Genomic DNA, 26,458 nt, shown 5'->3' on the forward strand with positions numbered 1-26,458 from the left:
ACAGCCTTAAAACTGGAATTTGACAAAAGTCCATGGGTATAATTTACAAACTCTGACAAACTATTAGGTTAAAACCATTTTCTTTGGGGAAGATGTGAGGAACTTTTAAAACCTGTTGTACAAAACTTCAGCTGCCTTTTTATAAAAGTACGTTCCTTAGGTTAAAATCATAAAATTAATGTGCAAGAGTTTAACAAAAATGAACTGAAGAGCTTTATTGACATCACAGTACATTCAAGAATAATTTTAAGAACAATACAGCTGAAAGAGAATGGCATATTTATAGTCTTATTATGTACTATTTCTTGAAAAAAATGTAATACAAAGAAATCCTATTAACTTGGAGCAGCATTTGGAAAAAGACACCTATTTACACAATTAAAAAAAAAATCTGGTTTCACCTACACAGCCACAATGTGCCTCTATAATGAGACAAGCCCTTAAAACTCATGGAATTTTTAAAACAGCGTCATGGCTCTTGCCACATCATTCCTCAGCGTTTACGACGGGGAGGCGTTGTTGATCTGAAAAAAAAAAAAAATGGGAAAAGACAAAATTTAAAAATAAAAATGTATTTATACTTAAAATCTGCAATATAAATAAATACTGTTATATAGGATTTCTAACATTATTTAAAAATATTTAACAAATACCAAACTGAGTTTATAAAAGAGAGAGAGAGAAAGGACACTTTCAACTTTGAATAAATTCAAAAAACTTTAAAAGAAAAAAAAAAGCAGACAAAATACTTTAAAAAGTATACTACCTTGATCGGGACTTAGACTTGTGTTTGCGGCTTGCCTTCTTACCAGACCTTTGAGATTTCTCCATGGAGCGCGATCGACTATGTTTAGGCTTCTTAGCCTTCTTTTCTTTGCTACTTCCAGGGGATTCAGAACTGCTCCTTCCACTAGAATCAGAACCTGAATGCTTTTTACTGTCTTTGGTAGCACTTTTCTTACTGTCCTGTCTGGAGTCATGTCTTATGACTTTAACAGATATAGAACCACTCCTACAGAAGATTCTCTCACTTTCTCGCTTCCTTTTTAGCCGATCATCCTGACTACTGAATTTAAAATCTTTTTCTTCCCTTTTCTGTTTCTCTTTTCGTTTATCCTGTTCACGGTCCCTTTCTTTGTCTTTTTTTCTCCTGTCTTTATCTACACTTCGACTCCTCTCCTTTTTCCTGTCTTGTTCTTTAGCCTCACCTTTATGCTTATGACTGCTCCCACTAAGATTTCCACGTGGATCCTCAATTTTACGCCTATCTCGACTCCTACTGCGACTGGAACGATTGGCTCGTCTATCCCTTGAGCGACTTCTGCTTCTACGTCTGTCTCGGGAAGGACTCCGGTTTCTTCGTCTTTCTCTTTCAATGCTACTCCTATTAGATCTCCTCCTGTCCCGCAGCTTCACTCTAGCCCTGCTGCTGTCTATCTTAACTCTGCGCGAGTAGCTCCTGCTCCTGCTCCTGCTCCTGCTCCTGCTCCGCCTGGCTTTCACGGCGGGAGACCTGCTCCTACTGTGTCTCTTTTTCCTTTTAGGAGAAGAGGAGCGGGAGGACGTGCAGCTGCTGCCTGAGCTGGAGCTGTAGGAAGAACTGGAGACGGAGCTGCTACTGCTGCTGGTCCTGCTATTGCTACTGGAGCTGCCGCTACTACTGCTCCCTGACCTACTCCTCCGTTCTTTCTCTTTCCCTTTATGCTCTCTTTTGGGCTCTAACGCTGACGGAGCTTCATTTGGAGTTCTTTTCTTTTCATTAACCACATCACCGTCTGCTTCACTTGCTTCTAGCAGTGATAAACTATTTGACTCTCTGTGAATAAATTCATTCATCTCTTTTGTAACCCTTTCTGTTTGCTGCTTTTCTTCTGAAACAGAAAAAAGACAAAAAGACACAGAAAAGCTAAGTAAGAAATGAAAAACTACCATATTAACAAATTATAATAATAGTTTCATTTTTAATACAATTAGGGTACAGACCACCTAAATAATTAAAAACTTTCTCACGGCTACATTAAAATGATAAAAATAAAGTAGAATTAAGTTCCACATTTCATAGACCTAACATGTCAAAAGTATTAATATTTCAAACACTAAATCAAAAAGAAAATCTTTGAAGTCTAGCACTATCACCTACATCAATACTTCAGCTAAAGGCTAGCTACATTTCAAGTTCTCAAAAGCCACATGTAGTTAGCTAGGTACTATTCTAGACAGTACAGTAAGAGTATCAAAATGCAGAGGTTTCTTCTTTGTCCAGTACTAGTAAGTAAGAGATAAGCAGTAGGGTACAGTGGTGCATAGCTTTAATCCCAGTACTTGGGAGGCACAGGCAGGAGGATCTCCATGAGAGGTCGGCCTGTTCTATACAGTGAGCTCTAGAATAGTGAGGAACATGGGGTTCCTGTCTCAAAAGACCAAGAACAACAACAAAAATTGAAACGAAACAAACAAACAAAAAACCAAAAACCCAACATCAAAGAAAAGAGAGACAGACAGACAGACAGAGAGAGAGAGAGAGACAGACAGACAAGCAGTGATTCCTTGGAAAATTATTAACAAAGCTTAGTCATTTCCTAAGAGCTGTCCAAATAATACTTTTCAAAAATTAAACCCTAACACGCTTTCATTATTCCTAGTATTTTCACATACTTAAAAACTGTACTTATGTATGAGATTTTTAATAAAGTATTTCTAATTTCTTTTCCCTAAATAGATATTTTCTCAGTAGTTTTATAAATACATTAAATCATTACAAAAGTCTGTTTTCATTGCAATAATTTTAACACAAAATAAAGATATCTAAAGAGTCTGGTTTATGATCATAGGGATGAATTGTTCTTACAACAAACTGAAACAAAATAAAAAATACAATGTGATCTTAATCTCAGCTGTTATCATACCACTTAAAATGAAGCCTCCAGTTCTATCCTACAATATCTCTACTTGGTCTAAAACTAAAACTATGGTGCTACAATATTATAAAGCTATCTCTTACATTCTAAGAGACTGGAGCTTTTGCTGAACCTCATAGCCAAAGTTAATAACACACCCTAAGGTCATTTAAGACATAAGACTGTTACCCTGCTGTATACTCAGACTCAGACTGTTTGGCTAACCTGCTTTTAAAAGGAAAATAGAACAATCAACTTTACTTGCCTTGGATTGCCCATGCAATGAACTTTCACAACCTAAGCTAATGCAGAGCTGTAATCTTAAATGACTACTCTTTAACTATTCCCCTGACCCAGACTATGCATGTGTATCATTTGCTGAAAACTGCAAACGCAGAGTTGAAAGCAACTTCCTAAAATTGATCACAAAGGCTGATAAAAAGTGGTGTCTGTGGGGTTGGGGATTTAGCTCAGTGGTACAGCCCTTGCCTAGCAAGTGCAAGGCCCTAGGTTTGGTCTTCAGCTGGGGGGCCAGAGGAGGAGGAGATGATTGTTTTCTGGGTTCATTGGGATCAGTTGGAACCAATGACTTGGTCCCTTGTAAAATGCTGTTAAAGATTTCTGTATCCCACTCTTTTCCCAGTGGATATTTTCTACAGAGCAAAGTCTTTTGCTAGAGAAAGACACAGATAATCAGTCTCACAAGGATAGACACAGGTACAGAGACAGGCAGATCTGGACTCACACAACAGAGACAGAACACACAGTGAACATGAAGCAGAGAATTCAAATCGGAACTTGCTCTTGTTTACATGATTCCAAGGGGAAGTGCTTTTATTTCTATCCTTAATGAGACACTCATGCACTACTGCTGACTCAAATCACTAATATGCATAATCCACGCAAAAAAAGCACATATGAAACTATACAAAAGCTACACAAATCTAGGATTACCTTCCATCTGTTTATCTTGTAATAGCTGTTGTTCTTTTTCTTTTCTCCAAAAAGCTTCCTGTTTTTGCCGGATTCGGTGTCGTAACTCTTCATCGTCAGTATCAGATGACTCAGAGCCTCTGTCGCTCCTCTCATCCTCACTGTCTCCTGAGCCATAACCACCCAGGCCACCTGTGTGCATAAAACTCATTCTAGCATATGAAAACATCACATTATCCACTAAAAACTTCTAAAGCTCCGAGAAGAAATTTTACTTTTTCATTGCCTTTTCCTGGAAAAATATGCTTATTCCGGGTAGGGAGAGGCATAAATTCAAAGATTAAATTCTCAGAATCCTCAGACAATGGTGATAGTATATCTTATTCTTTGGACGATTTCACATATTTCTCACCACCAAGGAATCATAATAATAGCTTTCTTTTATTGTCCACACAAACCAACAAAACACTTAACATAGCAATAATGAAGCCTTACTAAAGTTTAGTCAATCCAACTACTGGAATAATGTTGAGGATGATTCTGAAAATATTTGTAAACATAATTATTTTATTGTTCAAAGTTTCCTGGGTTCAGGTAGGATGCTAAGCAAATTTTCTCTACTAAATCAGAATACGTAATTCTCACTGTTATAGAAATGATGTGAACTACTCCCCACCCAGAAGTAGTATCAGAACTACATGGACATTTCATGTTACCTATTTCTCTTGTTCCTTACATAAGTTAATATGTGGAAAAGGCAAATTCAAGCTTTAATCTTAATATCATGCAAATAGTAAATTATGAACACATCACTACTGCTGTAACATAAACCCATTTCCCCTAAGTTGAAACTTGAGTTGCTCCAAAACAATTCAGGTAAATCATTAAATCCATCACTCTCTAGGCGAACTCTTAAGTATGTATGCTGTAATTCTGAAAGGCAATTTAGACACCACCAAGGTTAAACCACTACCTATTAAGTACCAACTATGTGTATGTAATATATAACACATATAATTACATATTATATATTACACACTGGAGCAATTAATGAGGGAATCCTCCACTCAACTCACTCAAATGAACTAACTACAGTAACTTGCATTTATAATCATTCTCCTGTGAATGCTTTAGTCAAATAAAGTGGATAAAGCTTTTCTAGGCTGAAGCAAGCCTGACATTTAAGTTTCGCCCACTAAGTAGGAACAGTGCATTTCCCAACAGAACAAGCAGAAAGACAAGATCAGCGAGTCTCCCTCTAGCCCTCTCACACGCACACAGAGACACTTACCGAGGCCAGTGAGGGAGGCCAGTGCACTGGACTGTGCCAGCTGTTTTGCAGGAGCTTTGTATCACATCAACAACAGGAACAACATGTTAACACAAATAGCCACGATTTCATAGTCATGAGAGTCTACGGTATTGTTAAATCTACTACTATCGCTGCTTTTTGGGGAGAGAAGAAACATTAAAAACATAACATTCATTTTAAACCAGTAGCATGTCTGGCTTTGAAATTACAATTCTGATGTGAGCTGAAATTGGCATATGATGAAGAAAAGGTTGGTAAGTATATCTGTATTTTTTTCTATGACCTATGGCACATAATATATTTTCTGTATGTTTTTCAGGTGTTATTAAAATCATATGGGAAGGTGGTTGCCACTAGTGTTATAAGAACTTTAACTAATAAACTGAAAACTCTGAAGGTTTGATGTAATTCAAGATTCATTTAAAAAGTCATATATTGATACCATGGTATCTATTTTAAAAAAACAAAAACAAAACCAGTGAAATCTACTGAACTTGAGGAATTTTCCATACTGTGTTAGAGGACTACAGGAGGAATACTATCTGTGTTTAGGTAGGTCAGATAAAACAAACTGCTAGAGTTCCAACGTGATAGCTACAAACTGAATCTTTCCCAAAGAGTTAACACATGCAAGGAGAGAATATTTAAGTAGTTGATGGAAATCCAGAGGACAACAAAAAAGTCCAAAATAATTAATGAAATCAAAATTCCCCTACAAAAACAAAACCAAGAGCACCCACAATGTACCTTTCGTTGCTTTCCGGTGTGCATCTTTGGCTACATAATAAATTTCTTCATCTGTCACATCCAGAAGAATTTCAGTTAGAAGCATTTTTGTCAGCAGCATCTAAAGAATAATATTTTATATAGGGCTTCCAATTTAATTTCAATACATTTGATTATTTTCAAAATAATTAAAATGAAAAGCCTTTTAAATTAAGATATTTTAAGATCAGATCAATCATTACTGAGAATAGACTATCTTGAAAAACATTAAAACTTGAAAAAAGAACTTCAAATTAACAAGTATCAAAGAATGACTACCCACTTGTGCTTGGTGTACTGGTGCAAACCTGTAATCTCAGCAGTAAAGACAAAAGCTGAAACAAAAGGATTGGGAGCTATGGCATGGGCCACACAGTAATACTTTATTTCTAAATAATAATAATAATAATAATAAATTAAAAACTATAAACTTATCTGTAGATAGCATGAATTCTTTTGCTAAAAACAAGAAGTCAAAGCTTGTATAAAGGGAAATTTATACAGTGGGTAGAGCAGGTACTGTGGAAGCACAGGGCTTGAGTGTGAACCCCAGCATCCACATAAAAAGCCAGGCATGGCAGCATGCGCCTGCAATACTGGCTCTAAGAAGCAGAGACAACAGGGGTCTTCGGGACTCGGAGGCCAAGAAATCTAACCAACTGAGAACACTTGACTCAAAGATAATTAACTAAATAATAAGATAGGGCAGTGGTGGCGCACGCCTTTAATCCCAGCACTAGGAGGCAAAGGCAGGCAGATCTCTGTGAATTCAAGGTCAGTTTGATCCACAAAGTTAGTTCCAGGACAGCTAGAGCTGTAACACAGAGAAACCCTGTCTTGAAGGAAAAAATAAGGACAGAGAGCATTAGAGACAGCTACCTACCATAAGCCTCTGGCTTCCACATGTGCATGCATGGGCACCTGCACATACACACACACAAATGTCTATAGGAGTTTTAAGTTGAAAGGAGTAGTCTTTCACTTAACAATATTGCTAAGAATATAAAACTAGATTCTTAAATCACATTTCAAGGTTAAACTAAAATTCTGTAGGGGGAAATAAGAAAAACCAACACAAAGAACAATGGTACTCTATTTTGCCAGACAAAAGAGTCCTTTTTCCCCGTCCTAATATACTAATAAACTGTAATAACATCACAACATAGTATAGAATAGAAAGTGCAGTGTATTTGAGCAAGACATGGAATGTAGCTGTGGGGTGACTACCAACAACTAGTCACAGTACAGACTCTCCATCCCTCAGACTTTCTGGACCCACAATCACTTATTTATAGAAATGGAAGCAGAGCGAATTGCCATGTTCCAGAGATTATGGGCAAATTCCAATCTTATCAAGTGATAATGCACTTCACAGAGAAGAAAGGCTTTAGGAATTCTCTCTCTCTCTCTCTCTCTCTCTCTCTCACACACACACACACACACACACACACAAAATGTTTAATTCTGCTCAATCCCTGTGGGAGTTTGAATGAGAATGGCCCCCACAGACTCACATATTTGAATGCCTGGTGCCCAGTTAATGGGACTGTTTGGGAAATATTAGGAGGCATGGCCTTGCTGGAGGAGATGTGTCTGTCACAGGTGGGATCCATGTGGGATGGGTGGGAGGTTTCAAAAGCCCCATGCCATTCCCAGCTCGCTCTCGCTCGCTCTCTCTCTCTCTCTCTCTCTCTCTCTGACTCGTGTGCTCATGGATCAAGATATAAGCACCATGCCTGACTGGCACCATGCTCCCCACCATAATGGATACTAATCCTCTGAAACTGTAAGTCCCCAATAAACTCTCTTTTTGTTGCCTTGGTCATGGTGTCTTATCAAAGCAATAGAAAAGTAACTAAGACAATTCCCTACTGCTTCCTAGACCATGTATTCTTTTAATCATTCTCAACATTTCCATTAAAAAAGAAAACTGTTAAAAAATGAATCGATAAATGTTCTCAAGCCTCATATATACTAAACCATTTTTATAAATTATTTGTTATTGTGTGTATATGCTAGGCACATGTGCAGAGGTCAGAAGACAAATTTTGAAACCACTTCTCTCCTTCCACCATGAGTACTTACTAAGGACTTATATGATTGTGTTTTGATCCACTGAGCCAACTTGCTAGCCCAGTTAAGTGCTATTTAATTACACTGCTGTTATTAATATAGACTTGAAATAGACTTTATATTGGATACCCAATTAGGGGGCTCTTCCCTAAGGAAAATCATTTCTCCTGCTCTCAGCATTTCTTAGCTGCATGTAGTTCTCTGTCTAAGGGTGAGGTCCTTTGAGCTTTCCCATTTCCATGTTACCATGTCTATTGGTGTTAGCCTTGTTCAGGTCTTGTTTAGGTAGCCATGTTGACAAGATTTCATGGGTAAAGCCACTTTGACATTTCTAGGAGATACAATCTCACAGCAAACTTTCGGCTCCTCTGGCTCTTAAAACCATTCTGTCCTCTGCCCCACGATTTCTGAGCCACAGGTGCAGGAACTGTATTGTAGATCTAACAGCTGTAACTCACCATCATACAAACTCTTGTTCTATTATTGTTAAGTTTTGGTCTCTATCTGTTGCAAAGAGTTTCTTTGACTATGGGTGAGAACTATACTCACCTATAGGCATAAGGATAAGTACACACAATGCTGTTAGGGGTTATGCTGGTTTAGTAAAGTAGCGGTTGTAGGTTCTCACCCAAGATCCATGACAAGACTAGCTCCAGGTATTCCACTAGGTTCTCAGCACCAGGCATGTTTCTCTCGCTGAGTGGGCCCTAAGTACAATAGGCTGGATGCCATCAAGGTATCTATGCCACCACCACATCATTAGGATTATTTTGTCATGTCACGGCTTTCATGCACAAGTGTCAAAGCTGGGTAGAACATTGGCTGCTTCCCTCCCTTGGAAGCTTGCACGGTCTTTTGGCACCATGAAAGCTAGTCCTCAGAGAGGAGGCTTTCAGGTCAGAACCAGTGCAGGTCCTCTGAGTCTTGTTCAATTTAGTTACCCAATACCAAGTGGTCAGCCCTGAGATCACATTCATACAGGTAACAGTATTAGGACTAAGCAGTTTTATTACACACTTAGGAGTGTGTGTGTGTGTGTGTGTGTGTGTGTGTGTGTGTGTGTATGTGAAAGAGAGAGAGAGGACAATTAAGAAAAAAATGTCAGAGCAAATGATGTATACTTGGGAGGGACTGGAGAAAGAAAGGGAGGAAACAATGCGAATTTCAAAAAATTGTTATTAAGAAAAGACAGTTAATAACTACTTTAATAATTTAATAATAATTTAATAATAATATAGCCTGTGGTTTTGTATTTTTAGAGGGTACTGGGGAGTAATATTAGCACTCTTTACACAAGCTTTACCTAGCACATCCAGACCTCAACAAGCACTTCGCAACTGCTTCAGACTTCTCAGTTTAAATAGCCACTCAACCGTTTATTGTAAACAAACAACTGCACACGGTAGGAAGCAGCACTTACCATCTGATACTCCTTCTCTTCTTCGGTCATCTCCGGCTCACTGTGCTCTTCTGGAGGAGCTGGAGATGGACTTCTGGTGACTTTCCCACTGCTCACAGCCTCAGTGTTTTCAGCATCTTCATCTTCTTCATCACTATCCTATGAAAGCAGCAGGAGAACACAGCTTTATCATTATACTATAAAGCTGAGCAAGCAAACTGAGAGCAGCTGCTTCCTAAATCACTGTTTTTATTCTTTTCTGGTGTTGTGATAGCTTTAAAGAGCTAAAAATGCAGCCTATTGCTGACGTTAACCTTCAAGTTCTTTAAATTACATTAATTGCTGTTCTTTTCCAACATTTTTTCCCCTTGAGAAACCAACTTCAGACTCATGATCCAGCCTCATCCCTGAAAATACTGAGAGCATAGTATTAGTGATTGAAAGTGTGACCTAGGGATTAAGATTATAAAAAGTCTGGCCTTTGTTGTTACTTTTTCGAGACAGAATTTCTCTGCATATCCCTGGCTATAGACCAGGCTGGCCTTGAACACACAGAAATCTGCCTGCCTCTGCCTCCTGAGTGCTGGGATTAATTAAAAGTGTGTGCCACCATGCCTGACTATAAAAAGGTCTATGAAAAGCAGTTACTTTTCATCTTCAATTGGTTTCTCCATTATGAACTTTGACCTATTTTGTAAATAATAAGGACTGCATCATATGCAGAGATGACTGATTCAGTGAATGTCTTCCTGAAACAAATGGCTGGTAGAACTTTGGATAAATGAACCAGTTTCATTTTTACAGTACTATATAACTAATTTTTTTATTTACTTAACATGATTTAATAATAATAAATCTCTGGCCAGACAAAAAAAAAACTCAGCTTGCTATGTCTGAAACTGATTTCTCTCTCTTTTTTTAAATTACAAGTCTTTTTTAAAAAAAAAAAAACATTTATTTTTATACTATGTGTATGGGTGGTCTGTCTTGTGCCTTATGTGCCTATATAGGTCAGGAGAAGGCAATGCATCTCCTGGGGTTGGAGTTACAGATGATTGGGTAGCCAAGTGGATACTCAGAATCCAACTTGGGTTTCCTGGAAGAACATCCAGTGCTCTTAACCACTAAGTCACTGCCCCACCCTCCCTAAATTACATCTTTCTGACTACACAATGGACAGGCAGATAAGAAATCAGGTCTATTTCAGATTGAGAAATTGTCTTTGTATGATTCTAGTACCAAGAAACCATAGACCATATGGTCACTCTTAGCAACTATACTGTACTGTACTAAGTTAAAAGGCAGATGATCATCTAAATGATCATCTAATGTATAGAATACTAAGACCCGAGAAAACTTATGCAACACAAACCCAACATATTTAGGAACTCTAAAACTGGTTCTGAATCTGTGGATAGCAACCCCTTCAGTGGTCAAGCAGGTGTCATCTAAGACCATTGGAAAATACAGATATTTAGCATTATTGTTCTTAACAGTAGCAAAATTACAATTATGAAGTAACAACAAAAATAATTTTATGGCTGGGATCAGCATAACATAAGGAACTGTATTAAAGGGTCACAGCATTAGGAAAATTGAGACTCTCTGCTCTAAACAAAAGCTGACAATAATCAAACTAAAACCAACCAACCAACCGAGAACACAGAGCTATTTCCCACTTCCTAACATTTCTTTTTTCATAACATTCAGAACAAAAGCTTTGGCGTGGGTGTTTTGAAAAAAAAATCAGATTTATGATGTTTATAAACAAAACAAATGTGAGCACAATGTAGTTATCTGGCTCTTATTCCCGAGGCAGTAATCAGCCTTGAAATGACAGCTCATTTCCTCACATATACACGGTTCCAGGTTTGGCTGTCATATCAGGAATCACTAAAGAACAGAAAAATTAGTTAGCCACTCATGCCACATAACCGATGAATAAATATTAAAAGGATTTAAAACCCTTTAACTGTCAAAAAGAATGAAAACTACTAAAGGCTCAGTTAAAGTATGTATTAAGGTCAGACAGTGGTGGCACACGTCTTTAATCCCAGCACTCAGGAGGCAGAGGCAGGCAGATCTCTGTGAGTTCAAGGCTAGCCTGGTCTACAAAGCAAGTTCCAGGACAGCTAGAGCTGTTACACAGAGAAACCCTGTCTCAAGGGGGGAAAAATATATGAATAACTATCTGCCTAAATCATCAATTAAAACATATGCATTAAAAAGCTATTCAAAGGTACATTTATTTCTCTATGCTATTTAACACTGCTTTGTTTTATATGACCCACTGTTAGGGAGCTGGCTGCACCATAATAAGGAAAATATAAAACTGTACACTAACATAAAAACTAACCAGAATTACAGGGGATATTCTTACAGGATAAACTTTTTAAACACTTATTGCCTCCTTCCTTTCTTCTTTCACCTACCCACAACAACATCATGTGAAATACAAACCCCACTAGACATAATGGCACGCACATATAATCCTTGCCCTTGGGAAACTGAAGGGTAGTGAGTTCAATAGTAGTCTATGGAAGTGTTTGAGGCCACCCTGGGCCAAATAAAAAGATCCTATCTCAATGAAACAAACACAAAATAACATCAACAACAAACCCCAAACCTCAATATACTTGCCCCAAGAATGTTCAAGAAAATGAATATTTTTCTGAAGGCTCAGGCCACTTTTCCCATAGTCACAATTATCAGTTTCATGTCAGGATCTACTTACAAATTTACTTCTCTGAGGTAAACGAGGGCCATCTCCTCCTTCAGCATCTTCTGTGGCTTTCTTTTCTTTTTTTGACAACTGTGAACGCTGCTGTTCCATTCTTTCTTTCTCTAATTTCTTCTGCTTTTCACGTTCCATTTTCTCAAGGCCTTCACGAATCCAGGCTGGAAGAGTCCTGCGTTTTACTGCATCTGTTTCATATACGGAAAAAGAATTCGTAAGTCAGTTAAGTAAAACTCTAATAATCGAATAACGTTTTGAACTTCTATAATTGCAATGAGCCTAAAATTCCTTTAATGCTGTGCTTTAAAAGCTATTCCTTTGAATAGCAGGAGGGAGCACTTCTAAAGCTTTCTGCCAGGCCACAAGAGCTTATTAAGTGTCACCTCATTTAAAGCATACAAAAGCCCAGAGATCACTACTATTATTCAACCTCTTTTGTAGGTGAGGAGACTAAAGTTCAATGAGAGAAAGCCAAGTGTTTGCTCAGGGTCAAAAAGCCAGTGATGAAGGCTAATTCAGACCCAAATTCTTACACTAAGCTGCTTGCTTAAATATGACAACAGACAAGAGTCAGACAAAGATATAGTTCATTTTCATACTAAGAATTCATCTAGTTAAATTAAAAAAGCAGTAAGTTAGAATCTTCCTAAGGTGTTAAAAGTTCTATTTCCTGGCTCATTAAATGGTAGATGATCTGAAACTTTCGAGATAAAATGTGGGTTAAATATATAACTTGTCATTACTAACTTTAATGGTAATTAAAAATTGATTTTGTTGTTGTTAAAGTACTCATAGGAAGTAAATAGTTAAAGGAAACCAATGTGACAGAAATGTATCTCATAACTAATACTGGAAGGAGACCCAAGGCAGAGAACACTAAACTATCAACTCTGAAGGTTGCATTTTTAATTGCAAATTACTGTTTAAGGCAAATAATTTGAAGAAAAAATATGCAATACTTTTTACATTTAGATAGGTAGCTCTCTCATTTTTTATTTCAGATTCATGACTATGATAGGGCTTTTAAATACCATTATTACTACCACATTAAAGAGGTACTAGAACAACTTAGGAAACCAAAACAAGGTTTTTACAGTGATAGTTATCATGCTAATGTGGTTCACAAAACATATTTAAATAGTTACCAATTTGTGGAGGCTCCTGCTTCACAGGAAGAGCAATTGGTGAACGCTGCCGGTCCCTGAATGATGGCGGCCGCTCTCTTCGATTCTGTGCAGGTGCTGGAGGTCCTGGAGGTCCTGGTTGCCAATAAGGAGGATGAAATCCACCTTGTGGTGGACCAAAAGCAGCCCCATGCTGAAAGAGTATTGCATTTTAATTTTCTTCAATTTTGTACATACACCCTCTGGGACACACGCGTGTTATGAAATGGGACAGTAGAAATCCATGTGTGCAGCAATTCCAAGAATTCCATGGCCCTAACATCCAACAGGATTTCTGTAGCCCCAAGAACCTGAGCTTGTTTTTCTCAGGAACGATAACGATTTTCTGCATATGCAAATATAAATAGCTTTCTACAACCCTGCTGATAGATTATTCAAGAACTACAGAAAGGCACATACACAATTCTATTTATGTATATGAACCTTTTCATTTTAAATTCATTTATACACCCTATCAAAGGAAAGCTCTCGCTATATAGCCCTGACTAGCTTTGAACTTGCTATGTGCCGAAGGCTGGTCAGAAACTCAATCAAGAGTCTCACAGGTAGGTGCTGGGGTGACAGGAGGTACCACCACACTTAGTCAATTTCATTTAACCAAAAGCTACATAACAATTCTGCTGTTGTTGTTGTTGCTGCTGTCAATTTCAACTTCCCACTGCTAGTGAATTCAGGCTGTTTCTAAAGTGGTGCAAGATTTGTTTTTTCTAACCCCAAAATGATACGGAATTATCTACTATAGTAAATGACTATTTCGAAGCTCTGCTAGAGGCCTTTTAGGGGAAAGTTGCCAACAGGCTCAGCCTTGTTCACACGGGCTTCATCAAGCTCAACTAGGGTAAGAATGGGGCTCCTGTCACTACATCCCTTCATAATGGAGAAAAGCCCGTCACGTGTGAATTCCAAGAGTGAATTCACAAGAATCTAATCATGCATTAACGAGAGGACTACTGTCTCAAGGTGAACATATTATCAAATTCACCTTACAATTAATGCTTAAATGTGCAGTTTCTAAAATTTTTATATTTTGACAGTGTAGTACATACAAACTTGTTTTTTCACAATGACATTTTTGTTTGTTTATTTTTCGAGACAAGGTTTCTTTGTGTAGCCCTGGCTGTCCTAGACCTAGTTCTGTGGACCAGGCTGGCCTCGAACTAACATGAGATCACCTGCCTCTGACTCTCAAGTGCTGGGATTAAAGCCGTGAGCCACCACAACCTCATGTTGACATTTAGATTTTTAAGGGTAAACCCTAGCAAAGCAGATTAAAAAAATAAAGCCCAATACAATAACACTATTCTCCATAGAGTTCTACGTCCCTAGAAATGAGCTGAATGTCACAGAGGAAGCCATGAACACAATTCCATTAATATGTTCTATAAATGGGGAGAAAAACACCGAGAAAAACAGTAATAATTCTACACAGAAGGCATGGCAGTTAGGAATAATCTACATTCACTGTGTTTTGTGTCTTACTCATAATCTAGTAACATATAATGTACTCAACTATAACATTTAAACATATCATATTGAAACTGGAAGACAAGACATCATATAACTATTTGCACTTATACAGTTTTCACTTTATCCTAATTTTTCCGCTTGCTTGTACCATTTTCCTAACAAACTAAAAATCTAATGATTTTAATAAACGCTGATAAATTTTGACACTGTTTATGTGCTTATTCATACAATCCTGAAAATGACACACATCTTAGGAATTTTTGACGAGACATTTCCAAAGAATGAGTTACGTGCATGTCTATGATAGTAAAGTAACAAAATATCTTTCACCTGATAGTCAAACTGGTTCACCGGCCCCACTGCAAAATTATCGGGTGGTCCACCAAAGTTGTGATTGTTCTGGTTAAACATATGTCTGTTGTCAGGGGCAAATTCCCCACTGTCCTGACTGTTGCTGTCTTCAGAAGGAGGAACAATGTCCATTGGGCCTGGTGTTGGTGGCATCCATGGCTGATCTGGAGGGGGGTGTGGGGGTTGCTGATGCATTCCCCATTCTATTCAGGATTTAGGCATAAAGACATTCAACAGGGGGTTATAACAAAATCAATACAATTTTTAAGATCTCAAGAAAGCTAGAGAAAAGACAGATTTTAAAAAGCAATTTATGACATTTTTGTCAAATTCCTCTTGTATTAACTTAAAAATAAGCAACAAATGAAACAGTATCTCATACGTAATTCAAATAAGTTAACTCCATTCTAATTCACAAAATGCCCAACGTTACTATTTTGTTTTGATATTTGAGAAATTTTGTTTTGATATTTGAGACAAGAATCCTGCTATATAGACCAAGCTAACCTGGAACTTTTTACATAGCCAAGACAGGCATTAAACATGAGCCCCTTCTGCCTCTGCCTTTCTACTACTGGAACTAGAGGCATGTGAGTCCACACTCAGCTCCAAAAAGTATTTTTTAACAAATTTAACAAATTCCAAAGTACCTCTTGGATAAACTGCTCAGTTACTGTTCAATGGCAACAACATAAAAATACTTCAAAGTTAATATTACTCTTTTTCATGAATACATCATTTATCCTCACAACAACCCTGTGAGGTAGGGAGAAATTCTGGTATCATCTGTTTCAGAAGGGGAAACTGAGGCACAGAGGTTAGTAAATTCCTAGTGTCACACACACACAAAAAAACCAACCAAAACATTAAGGTCAAACTAAATGTAGCAGGAGTGAAAGGAGAATCAATCAATGATGCCAGAATGAGTAAACTTTAACTTGAGAACTAAAACATTTTAAAAATTGGGAAAATTTAGCCTTTTAGAAGACAAAAATCAACCATCTCATAGTATCAAAAGTGAGAATATTTGTTTCTCTTTTAAAAATAATTTTGAAAATATATCCTATGTTTTCTCTTCTCACCAGCTAATATCAGAAATAATTAGTGAAGGGCTGAAGTGATGGTTCAGTGGTTAAGAGCATTGGCTGTTCTTCCAGAGGACCTGGGTTCAATTCCCAGCACCCGCACGGCAGCTCACAACTGTCTGTAACTCTACTCCCAGGGGATCTAGTATCATCATACAGACATACTTGCAGGTAAAACACCAACACACATAGTAATTAAACAAATACATTTTAAAAATTAATAAATAATAGCAAGTGGAGGCTATGATTTTCTCAGCAGGATATTCAAATGTGAAATCTCTACAAATAGTGTGACGTGGTTATTAAAAATATTAACACAATCATAGAAAACTGAATTAGCATTAAGGAATCTAAATTATACTGTGAAGCTTAAAAAATAAAACCAAACAGCCAAGAACTTATGGAAAATCATGACTATCTGAAAAAGGGGGGAGAGGAGAAAGGTGGGTGGGCGATGGGAGCAGAGCATAGCCGACAGGCTTGTTTGTCACACAGTGGCACAACTTTTCTTTAATTAGAGGCTAGACATGTTTTACTCTGCCAGTGCTGCTTCTGAAAAGGCCAGAGGTTGCAACAGAGAGACAAAGAGTGCTCTCTTTTCCCTAGATGCCAAGTGAAGTTTCCAGAGTGTTCCCAGCCCCTGTCAGCCTAGGAATGAAGAACCAAGAAAAAAATCAAACTGAGTGCCACAATGCCAGCAGACTGTGTACAAAATAATTTAACCACAAAAATGTAAAAATTAAATTTTGACAAGTCTATTTTTTAAGGACCATTAATTCCAAGAAGCCACAGAAGTAAACAAGGAAAGCAATGTACTACTAATCCTCATTTTATTTTAAAACATCCTAAAATTTGAAAATATAAATAACAAACCTGGTTGCCACATTCTGTTAAAGTTTGAATCCCCTTGAAAATTCCCATGATTATTTGGACCGGATTCCATCGCAGGCATATCCTGTCCATTTGGCATCATTCCTGGTGGTTGTTCTACGATGCTTTGCTGTCCTGAAGCTTCTCTTTGTGCAATCCAAGCTTGAGCCAAAGCAGCCCAGTCAATCTGGCCTAAAGTAAATTAACAGAACTTAGCATTCAGAATGAAGGCGCTAAAAGAATAGCACATCTATGTAAAACAAGCATCGCAATTATTCCATTATTTTTCTTCTTTTCATATATATGTGTGTGGTATACATGTATGTATATCTACATGTGTATGGAGGTCCGATGGTAATCTCTTCCTTTATCTTATCCACACTATTCTTTGAGGAAGGGCCTCTCAATCAAACCCAGAGCTCCCTGATAATACTAGTCTCCATAGCCAGTTTGCTTAGTGATTGATCCCTCTCTGCTTTCTGAGACAGAGTAGACCACTCTCTCACAACACACCCAGCATTTAACAGGGTTCCAGTTTTCTTGCTTGCATGTCAAGTTTTAACTCCTGAACCATTCCCTGGCTCCTTCCTTCTCTCTTTCTTCTTCACTCCCTCTTTCCCTTTCTTTCTCATCTCTGTTCTTCATCTGCTGTAGAATAGTCCTCTTGTACAGTGGAAAGATTTGTCACTCAAATTGGTTCAATAAAATGCTGATTGGCTGGTAGCCAGGCAGGAAGTATAGATGGGGCAACCAAACTAAGGATGCTAGGATGAAGAAGGGCAGAGTTGGGGGAGTCACCAGCTAGACAGACAACAACTCAGACACACAAAACAGGATAAAGGTAGTCAGAAACACATAATGGGAAACAGGTAAAAGCCATTCTCTCTAGGCTGCCTTTGAGCCTACACATGATGAATCGGGGTAACTTTCTACCCTGCTCCTTCTCACAGCTTCTTTTACACTCACTGCTGTCAACAGAAACACCTCTCCAATAACTTCACAAGCCACGGTTCCTACTCTTTCAGGTTCTTTCTTCTCCAATCTACACTAAAATTCTAAGACCTAGCATTACTAGTAACAAAGCCGTTTAGTCAGGTTTCAATAAATGTTCTCATACATTTTAATGAAACAGAAAATGGAAGAACAGAAATAGAACTAAGCACGTTAAACAAATACATGTTAAACTTCCCAACCTTGTGATCTAGTAAATCTAGCACTTGTACTAAGAAAATACTTTGACAAGTAACTGTTATGCACTCAAGATTATGTGAACTGTTTTAAGCCTGGAAAGGTTTAAACAATAAAAAAAAAAAAATCCAGGGGCTGGAAAGATGGCTCCGTGGTTAAGAGCACTGACTGCTCTTCCAGAGGACCCGGGTTCAATTCCCAGCACCCACATGGCAGCTCACAAGTGTCTGATGATCCAGTTTCAGGGGATCTGACACCTTCACACCAATGCACATAAAATAAAAAAAAGTTAAATAAATCATAAAAAATATTTTAAAAAATCCAGAAGTCTTGCTGTTGCTATCATCATTGGTTTATAATAGAATAAAATCCTACATTAAAATGCTACATAGCTATTTAAAAGAAAAAAACAAGCTGTAATAGGAGCACTGTGAGTCTGAGGCTAGCCTGGGCTATATAGAACATTGTAGTCCAGTCTGTGCTACATTATAAGGCTTCTCAAAAAAAGAAAAAATATCTCCCTAACGACAGGGCAATGTCAAATTTAAAACAAAACAAAACAAAAAAAAAATCACATGATGAAACAAAATTAGCCATAACTAAGTTAAGTGCTAAAATGCTATCAGTTTAAAAATGTAAAACTGTCACAAAATTTTCTATACTTCCAGAAAGCATTTTTAAGAATATGTGTCGTAAAACACTTTAAAGGGTGTTACATTTGTTTATGCTCTGGAACATTTGTTTAACAATGTAAAGATGTGCTGCTTTTGTGCTGCATTTAACTCTGTGAAACTGGGATTCTTTGTCTAAAACAACTGATGGTCTAATAAAGAGCTGAACCACCAATACTGAGGCAGGAGAAAGGATAGGTGGAGCTGGCAGGCAGAGAGAATAAATAGAGAGAAATCTGGAAGGAAAAGATGAGCAAGAGAATGAGGAGAGGAGGACGCTAGGGGCCAGGCTCAGCCAGCCACTGAGCAAGAGTGGAAGTACGGTATAGAGAAGTAAGAAGAGGAAAAAGCCCAGAGGCAAAATGTAGTCAGACTAATTGAAGTTAAGCTGGCAGAAATAAGAGAAGCTAAGGCCAAGCATTTATAAGTAATAATAAATCTCTGTGCATGATTTATTTGGGAACTGGGTGGCAGGCCCCACAAAAGACCTAAAGAGTAAAGAGTAGTAAGAGCAAAAGACAGCCAACAACAGGAATGCATTCACTACTAAACTGCAAGGCTAACTCTTTCCATGAAGGATTCAATAAGCCAACTGAATGTTATCATCTATATCCCACCCATTTCCAAATGTCCACCCCTACCCGATTCCAAATGAAGCATTTATTTTCCTTACTTGGATCCTGCTGGTGTTGAAATGACTGCATCCACTGTTGTTGGTTCAAGGGCCATTGCTGCCAAGGTTGTCCTCCTTGATCCCACATCCTTCAAGTTTCTACTTAAACAAAGCAAGCACAGTTAAAGCTGGGACTTTTTACATTTTCAAAATTAATACAACAGAAATTGCATGATGATATTTTTACATGATGAAAGAGCTATAATTCTATTCAAAATATTGCCAGAGATAACTAGATTAAGGTTGAAAAGCAAGAACAGAAAAGTTTAAGTTAATGCTAGTATCAGAGTTTAGTTAAAAGTACAGTTTTAATCTCTAGAAATCCAATTATTTTAATTACGAAGAAATGATTCCTTCAATCCCCAAACACCTTTAAAATGGTAACAAATAGCTGTAGAAGATGAAAACTTGTTCTTGTATTACAGCAATAACAATAAACACATAATAGCAAATCTAACATCTGATTAAGAAAACTTTGTAAGTTGATGAAATTATAAAGACTTCCAGTGTCACCCACATAAGATATGATTTCCAATATCTAGTATTATATTCCCTACAGCACTAAATCGTCGAACAGATGTTTAATTAACTGAGCTTCCAACACACACACACACACACACACACACACACACACACACACACACACAAAAATTATAGGCATTCAAGAATGACATAAAACAGTATTAGAAACAGTAATCAGACAAAGTCAGAATGTAAGACAGCTTCTAAGACCCTTAACATTTAAACATCATGAAAAGAAGGCGGGGTACTCTAAGTTATGAGTAAGGGGATGGCAGATCCTTATGCCATTCACTTTTCTGTAAACAAGCCTGAAAACTCATAAGGCATATAATTCCTACAAGTCATATATATATATATATATATATATATACATATAAAATACTTTATCAAACACCATAACTAGCTCTGTTCAAGAACCAATAACAAATTGAGCATAACGGAACACTTTTTTTGTTTTGTTTTTCCGAGACAGAGTTTCTCTGTATTAACAACCCTGGCTGTCCTGGAACCAGCTCTTGCAGACCAGGCTGGCCTCAAACTCACTGAGATCTCCTGCCTCTATTTCACAGATTCTGGGATTAAAGGCATGCACCACCACTGCTTGGTGGTAGAACACATCTTTAATCCCAGCATTCAGGAGGCTGAAAAATTATGGTATTTGTGAGCTCTAGGCCAACCAGAGCCACACAATGAGACCCCACCTCAAACCATGCCCCTGCACTCTACCACACCCACCCATGAAAAACACGAGCAACAAGGGCTAGAAATGGTTCAGCAGTTAGGGGTGCAAACTGATCTCGCAGAGAAGCCGTGTTTGGTTCCAGTACCCACATGGAGTGTGCTCATAAATCACCTTTAATTCCAGCTCCAGAGTTCTGACACCACTGGCCTCAAAGGACAGCTACACACACCCACAGACACATACCTAACACATAATTTCAAAATCTTTAGGGGCTGCAGAGATGGCTCAGCAGCTAGGAGCACTTGTTCCCAGCACACAGTGGTTCACAATCATTCCTAATTCCAACTCCAGAGGATCTAGAGCCTTCTGACATCTAGGGGCACCAGGCACACAGGTGGCACACATAAGAACGTGCACGAAAAACACTCATACATATAAAATAAAAACATCTAAAAATAAATAAATAAAAATAAATCTTTAGAAAAAGAACCAGTAACAGAGGCCACCAAGACAGCTCTGTGAGTAAGGAGATATATTGCCAGGCCTGATCTCCTGAGTTGGATCCCAGGTATCTATGTGCATGCACACATGCACATGCACACACACACACACACACACACACACACACACACACACACACACACACACACACAGAGTCTTCCAAAGCTTTTCTCAAGAGCTACTATTCAGGAATGGTGTTTGACAATTTAGATTGAGAAAAATCAATGTAAAATATGGGGTAGAGGAGCAAAGATGACAAGAAAAGTCCAAGTATCAGGAGTCACTAAAATGTGCATTCTGGAAGAAACGCCAGTGCTCTTGACCTCCAAGCCATTATTCCAGCCGATTAAAATGTTTTAACAAAACCAAAAGAATCCTGACGTAGTTTGAAATGACTATTGAATGAGGTAAAGGCTGCCCACCAACTAACTACCTGGGTCTGGGTCTTTTTGGAAAATAGAGCATTACAGTCTCTTAGTAAAATTATAAACATAACCTTCTGGTCTAGCAAATCCCTTTCAGGGCCGCAACCATGGATGAATATATTCACAAGAAAACTATTTTAAAAATCTTGGCAAATTTTCTAATGGTAAACATGCACTTTCAGTGAAATTTAACTAAAGGTAAATAAATTAAAGTGAGTAGAGCTCTCTACACTGACGTGCGCTGATAGACAAACTCGAGAAAAGACAACTACAGCATGAAAACCGCCACCTGAAGCTTCCTGTTCCCTCATAGCATAGCATGAATATGAGTCCTACACTACAAAATCCCTTGAAGTTCAAGGGAGCAAGGAAAAAGTTATCAGGGAACTTCTACTTCATACTTTTTGTATTCTTTGGACTATTTTATTGTGTGTATAAATGTATAATTTTAGAAATACACAAACTTTAAGACGAAAGGAATCAAGGTAAAGTGAGAAGCACAATCCATAAAGGCTTATTTATATAGTAAAAAAATATAAAGTAAAAAAATTTCACAGAAGTCACCTAGACAGAAGATAAACCACAAAGCCTTTGTTCATTTTCTTAGAGGCTATAGAATAAATTTAGAAATCTAATTCTAAGGAGATAACTTGATGGTCATAAAAACTTAACTTTGATTTCCCTCAAATGTCTACAGAAAGCCAGGAGGTAGTAGCACTTTTAATCCCCACACTTGGGAGGCAGAGACAAGTTGATCAGTGTGAGCTGGAGGCCAGACTGGTCTACAGAGCTAGTTCCAAAACAGTCAGAGTTACACAAGGAATCTCTGCCTCAAGAAACCAATGGAGTCTAGAGAAAAATAAGCAAACGAACAAAATTTAGGCAAAAACTTGATTAGAAAAACAGAATGAACCAATCAAGCATGGAATACACACTTTTGTATGTTTTAAGACAGCACAAGACTTTACTAAAGAGGTTTACCAATTGCTCAACAAAAGAGCAAGACTGATTTGATAACAAAAATTCGAAGCCCTAGTCTCTATTTCTTCATGTTCACCATAAAATCTTTATCCTAAAGGACAAATACAAAACTCTAAAGCAGAATACTATGACTCCTTACATACAAGAGTCAAAGCACAAAATTATGGTGCCAGGAATGGGAGCCAGCACTAAGAGGCCAAATCTCTGAGTTCAAGGTCAGTCAGGCCATGTGTCCATTTTGTCTATACTAAACGGTTAGGTATTTTACTCATTAATTTATGTTAGCGACTAAATACATAACTTTAACTATGAAAAGTACATTTTAGTATTACTATTTATTTCTTTAATATCACAGTTTGATTTCTATTGCCTAGGGACTGCCATTAAGTAGTGAAACATATGTAAGGCCTATATAATCAGCCCCAATACCCTTATATCCCCCTAGGGGTAAAAAATTCTGAGAGCCATGAGATGGTTCAGTAGGTACAGGCACTTCCCACCCAGCCTGGCAACCTGCCTGAATTTAATCCCTGAAACCCACATGGTGCTAGAGGAGAACCAATTCCTGCAAGCAGCCCTCTGATCTCCACAAAATGTCATGGTACATGTGTCCACACATACACACATAATCACACAAAATAAATTAAATAAATGCAACTATTCTTTTAAAAGATCGAATCAACTTATTCAGTCTCCTTTTAGAATTATTGTCATAGATTATCAACTTTTCAAGTTTGGCAAAGTTTGATTACTGATGATTCATGCAACAAGACTTTGTTGACAATATTTCCCTTCACAGGGACAAGTCAATTGTGATGTCTTTAAAAAAAAAAAACACTTTAATTTGGGAAGAAGAGAAAAGCTAATAACCAAGGATTGCATCTGATCATCAAAAGTATCACACTGCTGGAAAACACTAACACCAATTATGGACCAACCTAGAGTATTCCTAAAGACAGGCTCAAGTCCTATTTTGTGATATCTTTCCTTATTTGGAAACCCGGTCTGGGCAGATACAGTAGTCAATTTAGGATGAGGTCACATTTGATTAGGGTAAGAACTAATCAAATCCTTAAGACATAAGCATCCACACGGAGAAAGGTCCTGTGCCTACGATGCCAAAGACTGGACAAGTTTGCAAGCTATGGAACAGAAAGACAAATCAAAACTCAGAAGCAAGGAAGACACCTTGCAAACTTTGCTTTCATTCTTTTTCCCTTTAGAACCATGAAAGAGAATATTTCAGCTATTTTTAAGTCGCCTAGTAATCTGCTACAGTGACCCCCCCCCCGCCCTAAATACTAACAACCGGAACGATCAGCATTTAGTCTTTCTTTAAATTACTATTAGAACTGCAAGTGAAAAACAAAACAAAATCCAGAGCTGAAGAAATGGCTCAATGGTTAAAGAAGTGCTGGTTACTCTTACAGAGGACCCAAGTTCAATCCCAGCACACATGAAACAACTTATACTTCCTGAAATTCCAGGGGACCCACCATCTTCTGACCTCCACAGACACTCACACTAATATGCACACACATACACAGGCACAAACAGATACACGCATGTATGGCATTTGTGCACTAGTGCAGACACATATAAAAATAATCTTAAAAAAAAAACCTTCAACTGTTTTGAGTTTCTAAAAATGACTTGTTCAAATGGTGATCACTAATATTTACAAAAGTCACTTAAAGACTGTGTGACAATAATTAAAATTTAATTAAAATGTGATCTTCTAAAGCCGTTTATAGCTGGCAATCTTGTAATCTTATCACTAAGGAGGTAAAGAAGCAAAGGCTAGAAGATTTTGAGTTGGAGGCTATAAGACCCTGTCCTTGCCACAACTGAAACAAAAAAACAAAGCTCTGTGGTAGCACATGTCTGCAATCTCAATATTCAAGAAGCTGAGGCAGGAGGATTGCTGAGCATCCCAGACCAGCCTTAGTGACGAGCAACAAAGGAAAGAATCAAATAAGAACTGGAGGGGAACAGTAGGCATCGGAAAGACTCAGCAATGGTCAAAAGTAAAATTTAAGTAACAAAATATAGTACAACACCCAGACATAAAATAGTAATTTTTCTTTTAAAAAACATATAGTGCCTAGAAAAATGCCTTAGCAGTTAAGAGCACTGGCTACTCTTGCAGAGAACCTAGGTTCAATCCCAGCACCCACATGACAGCCATCTGTAACTCCAATGCCAGGGGATCTGACATTCTTCAGGCCTCCACAGATACCCTCTCCACACACAAACAAACAAAACCAAAACCCTTTTTGCTTTTAATGTTTTAAAAGAGATTGTTTTAAAACCAAGAATGCAGGAGTAAACCATCAGTTAATAACGCAGCAGCACTGTTCCAAATTCTAACAAAAGTTTCATGCAAGCATATGTTGCTGAGGAAAATATAACAGCTGGGGGCGGTTATAAACTATCTGTTCAATTTTCCTACAGTTAATTCTAAGGCTTGGTGTGGCGCTAAATGCCTTTAATCCCAGCATTCCAAAGCAAAGACAAGTTGATCTCTGAGTTCCAAGCCAGCCAGGACCATAAAATGCAAAGGAAATTTCCTAAAATATAAAGTTTACATGTGTTTTAAATAATGCCTCTTAAGAATATCCTAGCAGGCGGTGGTGGCGCACGCCTTTAATCCCAGCACTAGAGAGGCAGAGACAGATTGATCTCTGAGTTCGGGGCCGGCCTGGTCTACAGAGTGAGTTCCAGAAAAGAAAAAAAAAAAAAAGGATATATAGATATATGGAGATATATACATACATAAACACACACACACACATCCTAGAACTCATTTACTACATCCTCTCTTGGTGCAAAAAAAAAAAAACAACCCACAAATAAAATCTGGTTTAGTTTTGCCTTGCTTTACTCAAGAAATCTCAGTATTATTTTTGTTTTATTTAGGGTCAAGAGGAGAAAAGATTAGTGAAGTATTAAAGATTTAGACTGCTAATTTAATCAAGCACAGTCAAAATTTGCTCAAGGGCCCAATTTTCTTAGATAGCATGATCCACAAAAGAATGAAACAACTGAAACACGGGATACTGTTAGCCTCCTTTGTGATGCTTAACACAAAATATTCATCACTGGGTAAAAACACAAAAAGCAAACTAGGCAACAAAATGATACTTTAACAAGACGCAGCCGCCTTCCCCGGGCCTGCGTAGTCCGAGTCGCTGGGTAGAAGTTCCAGGTCCCGGCCCCCGCCTCCTCCGCCCCTCTGCGCTGCTGGCCCCGCAAGTGTTTGCACTGCGCACGCGCAGTGCTTAACGGCCGGTCAGGAGCCCAACAATTAGTCCCCTGCCTTCTCGGAGAAAACTCTCAGTTCCAAGAAGCGATCGTGAACACTCTCTTCACCAAAAACACTCATTTCTTCGGCGAGAGCGGCGCTCTCATTGGCGAGCTCAGGCGGGCACCGGGGCTTCTCGGAATGAGGTTCCGGCCGTCGCGCCAAGCAGCGTACGCAGCCTGCTTAAGTCTCGCTACCTTCGCCGCAGCAACCGGGAGGCTCTTAATGGTCCGGCGAGAGCCTCCGTGTAAAGTGTTCAACGCTTACCCGCTCCGATTCCGGAACACCGCTGTCGCCACCGTTCCTGTAATTCTCTCCAACCCTTTCGATGCTTCCACTTCTTCATGAACAAGACAAGATGGCGCCGGATAGGGCTCACCCGGAAGTGAATAGTAATAACATCCGCTCTTCGTCTGAAGTCGTACGTGCCCACAGCCC

At 38.2% G+C, this 26,458-nt stretch overlaps 1 protein-coding gene across 2 annotated transcripts; it reads right to left on the bottom strand.

Annotated features, from left to right (window-relative positions):
* Positions 1-189: 189 nt before the first annotated feature.
* Positions 190-26,401, bottom strand: Pnisr (PNN interacting serine and arginine rich protein). Of its 2 annotated transcripts, none has more exons than XM_048419814.3 (12): positions 26,288-26,401; positions 19,606-19,707; positions 17,077-17,265; positions 15,098-15,321; positions 13,262-13,433; positions 12,114-12,304; positions 9,401-9,538; positions 5,890-5,989; positions 5,122-5,175; positions 3,852-4,022; positions 767-1,871; positions 190-524 (listed from the first exon to the last, which is right to left on the bottom strand). In XM_048419814.3, the coding sequence occupies exons 2-12, from the start codon at positions 19,691-19,693 to the stop codon at positions 494-496; spliced, it is 2,463 nt and encodes an 820-aa protein (XP_048275771.2). In that variant the 5' UTR covers positions 19,694-19,707; positions 26,288-26,401; the 3' UTR covers positions 190-493. The 2 variants fall into 2 exon arrangements, with proteins under 2 accessions (XP_048275771.2, XP_048275770.2); XM_048419813.3 differs by having other exon boundaries at positions 19,606-19,704; positions 26,288-26,400.
* Positions 26,402-26,458: the final 57 nt, after the last annotated feature.

Source organism: Myodes glareolus, chromosome 16, assembly GCF_982192425.1.
Source record: "Myodes glareolus chromosome 16, mMyoGla1.1, whole genome shotgun sequence".
In the NCBI taxonomy this organism is placed as follows: Eukaryota; Metazoa; Chordata; class Mammalia; order Rodentia; family Cricetidae; genus Myodes; species Myodes glareolus.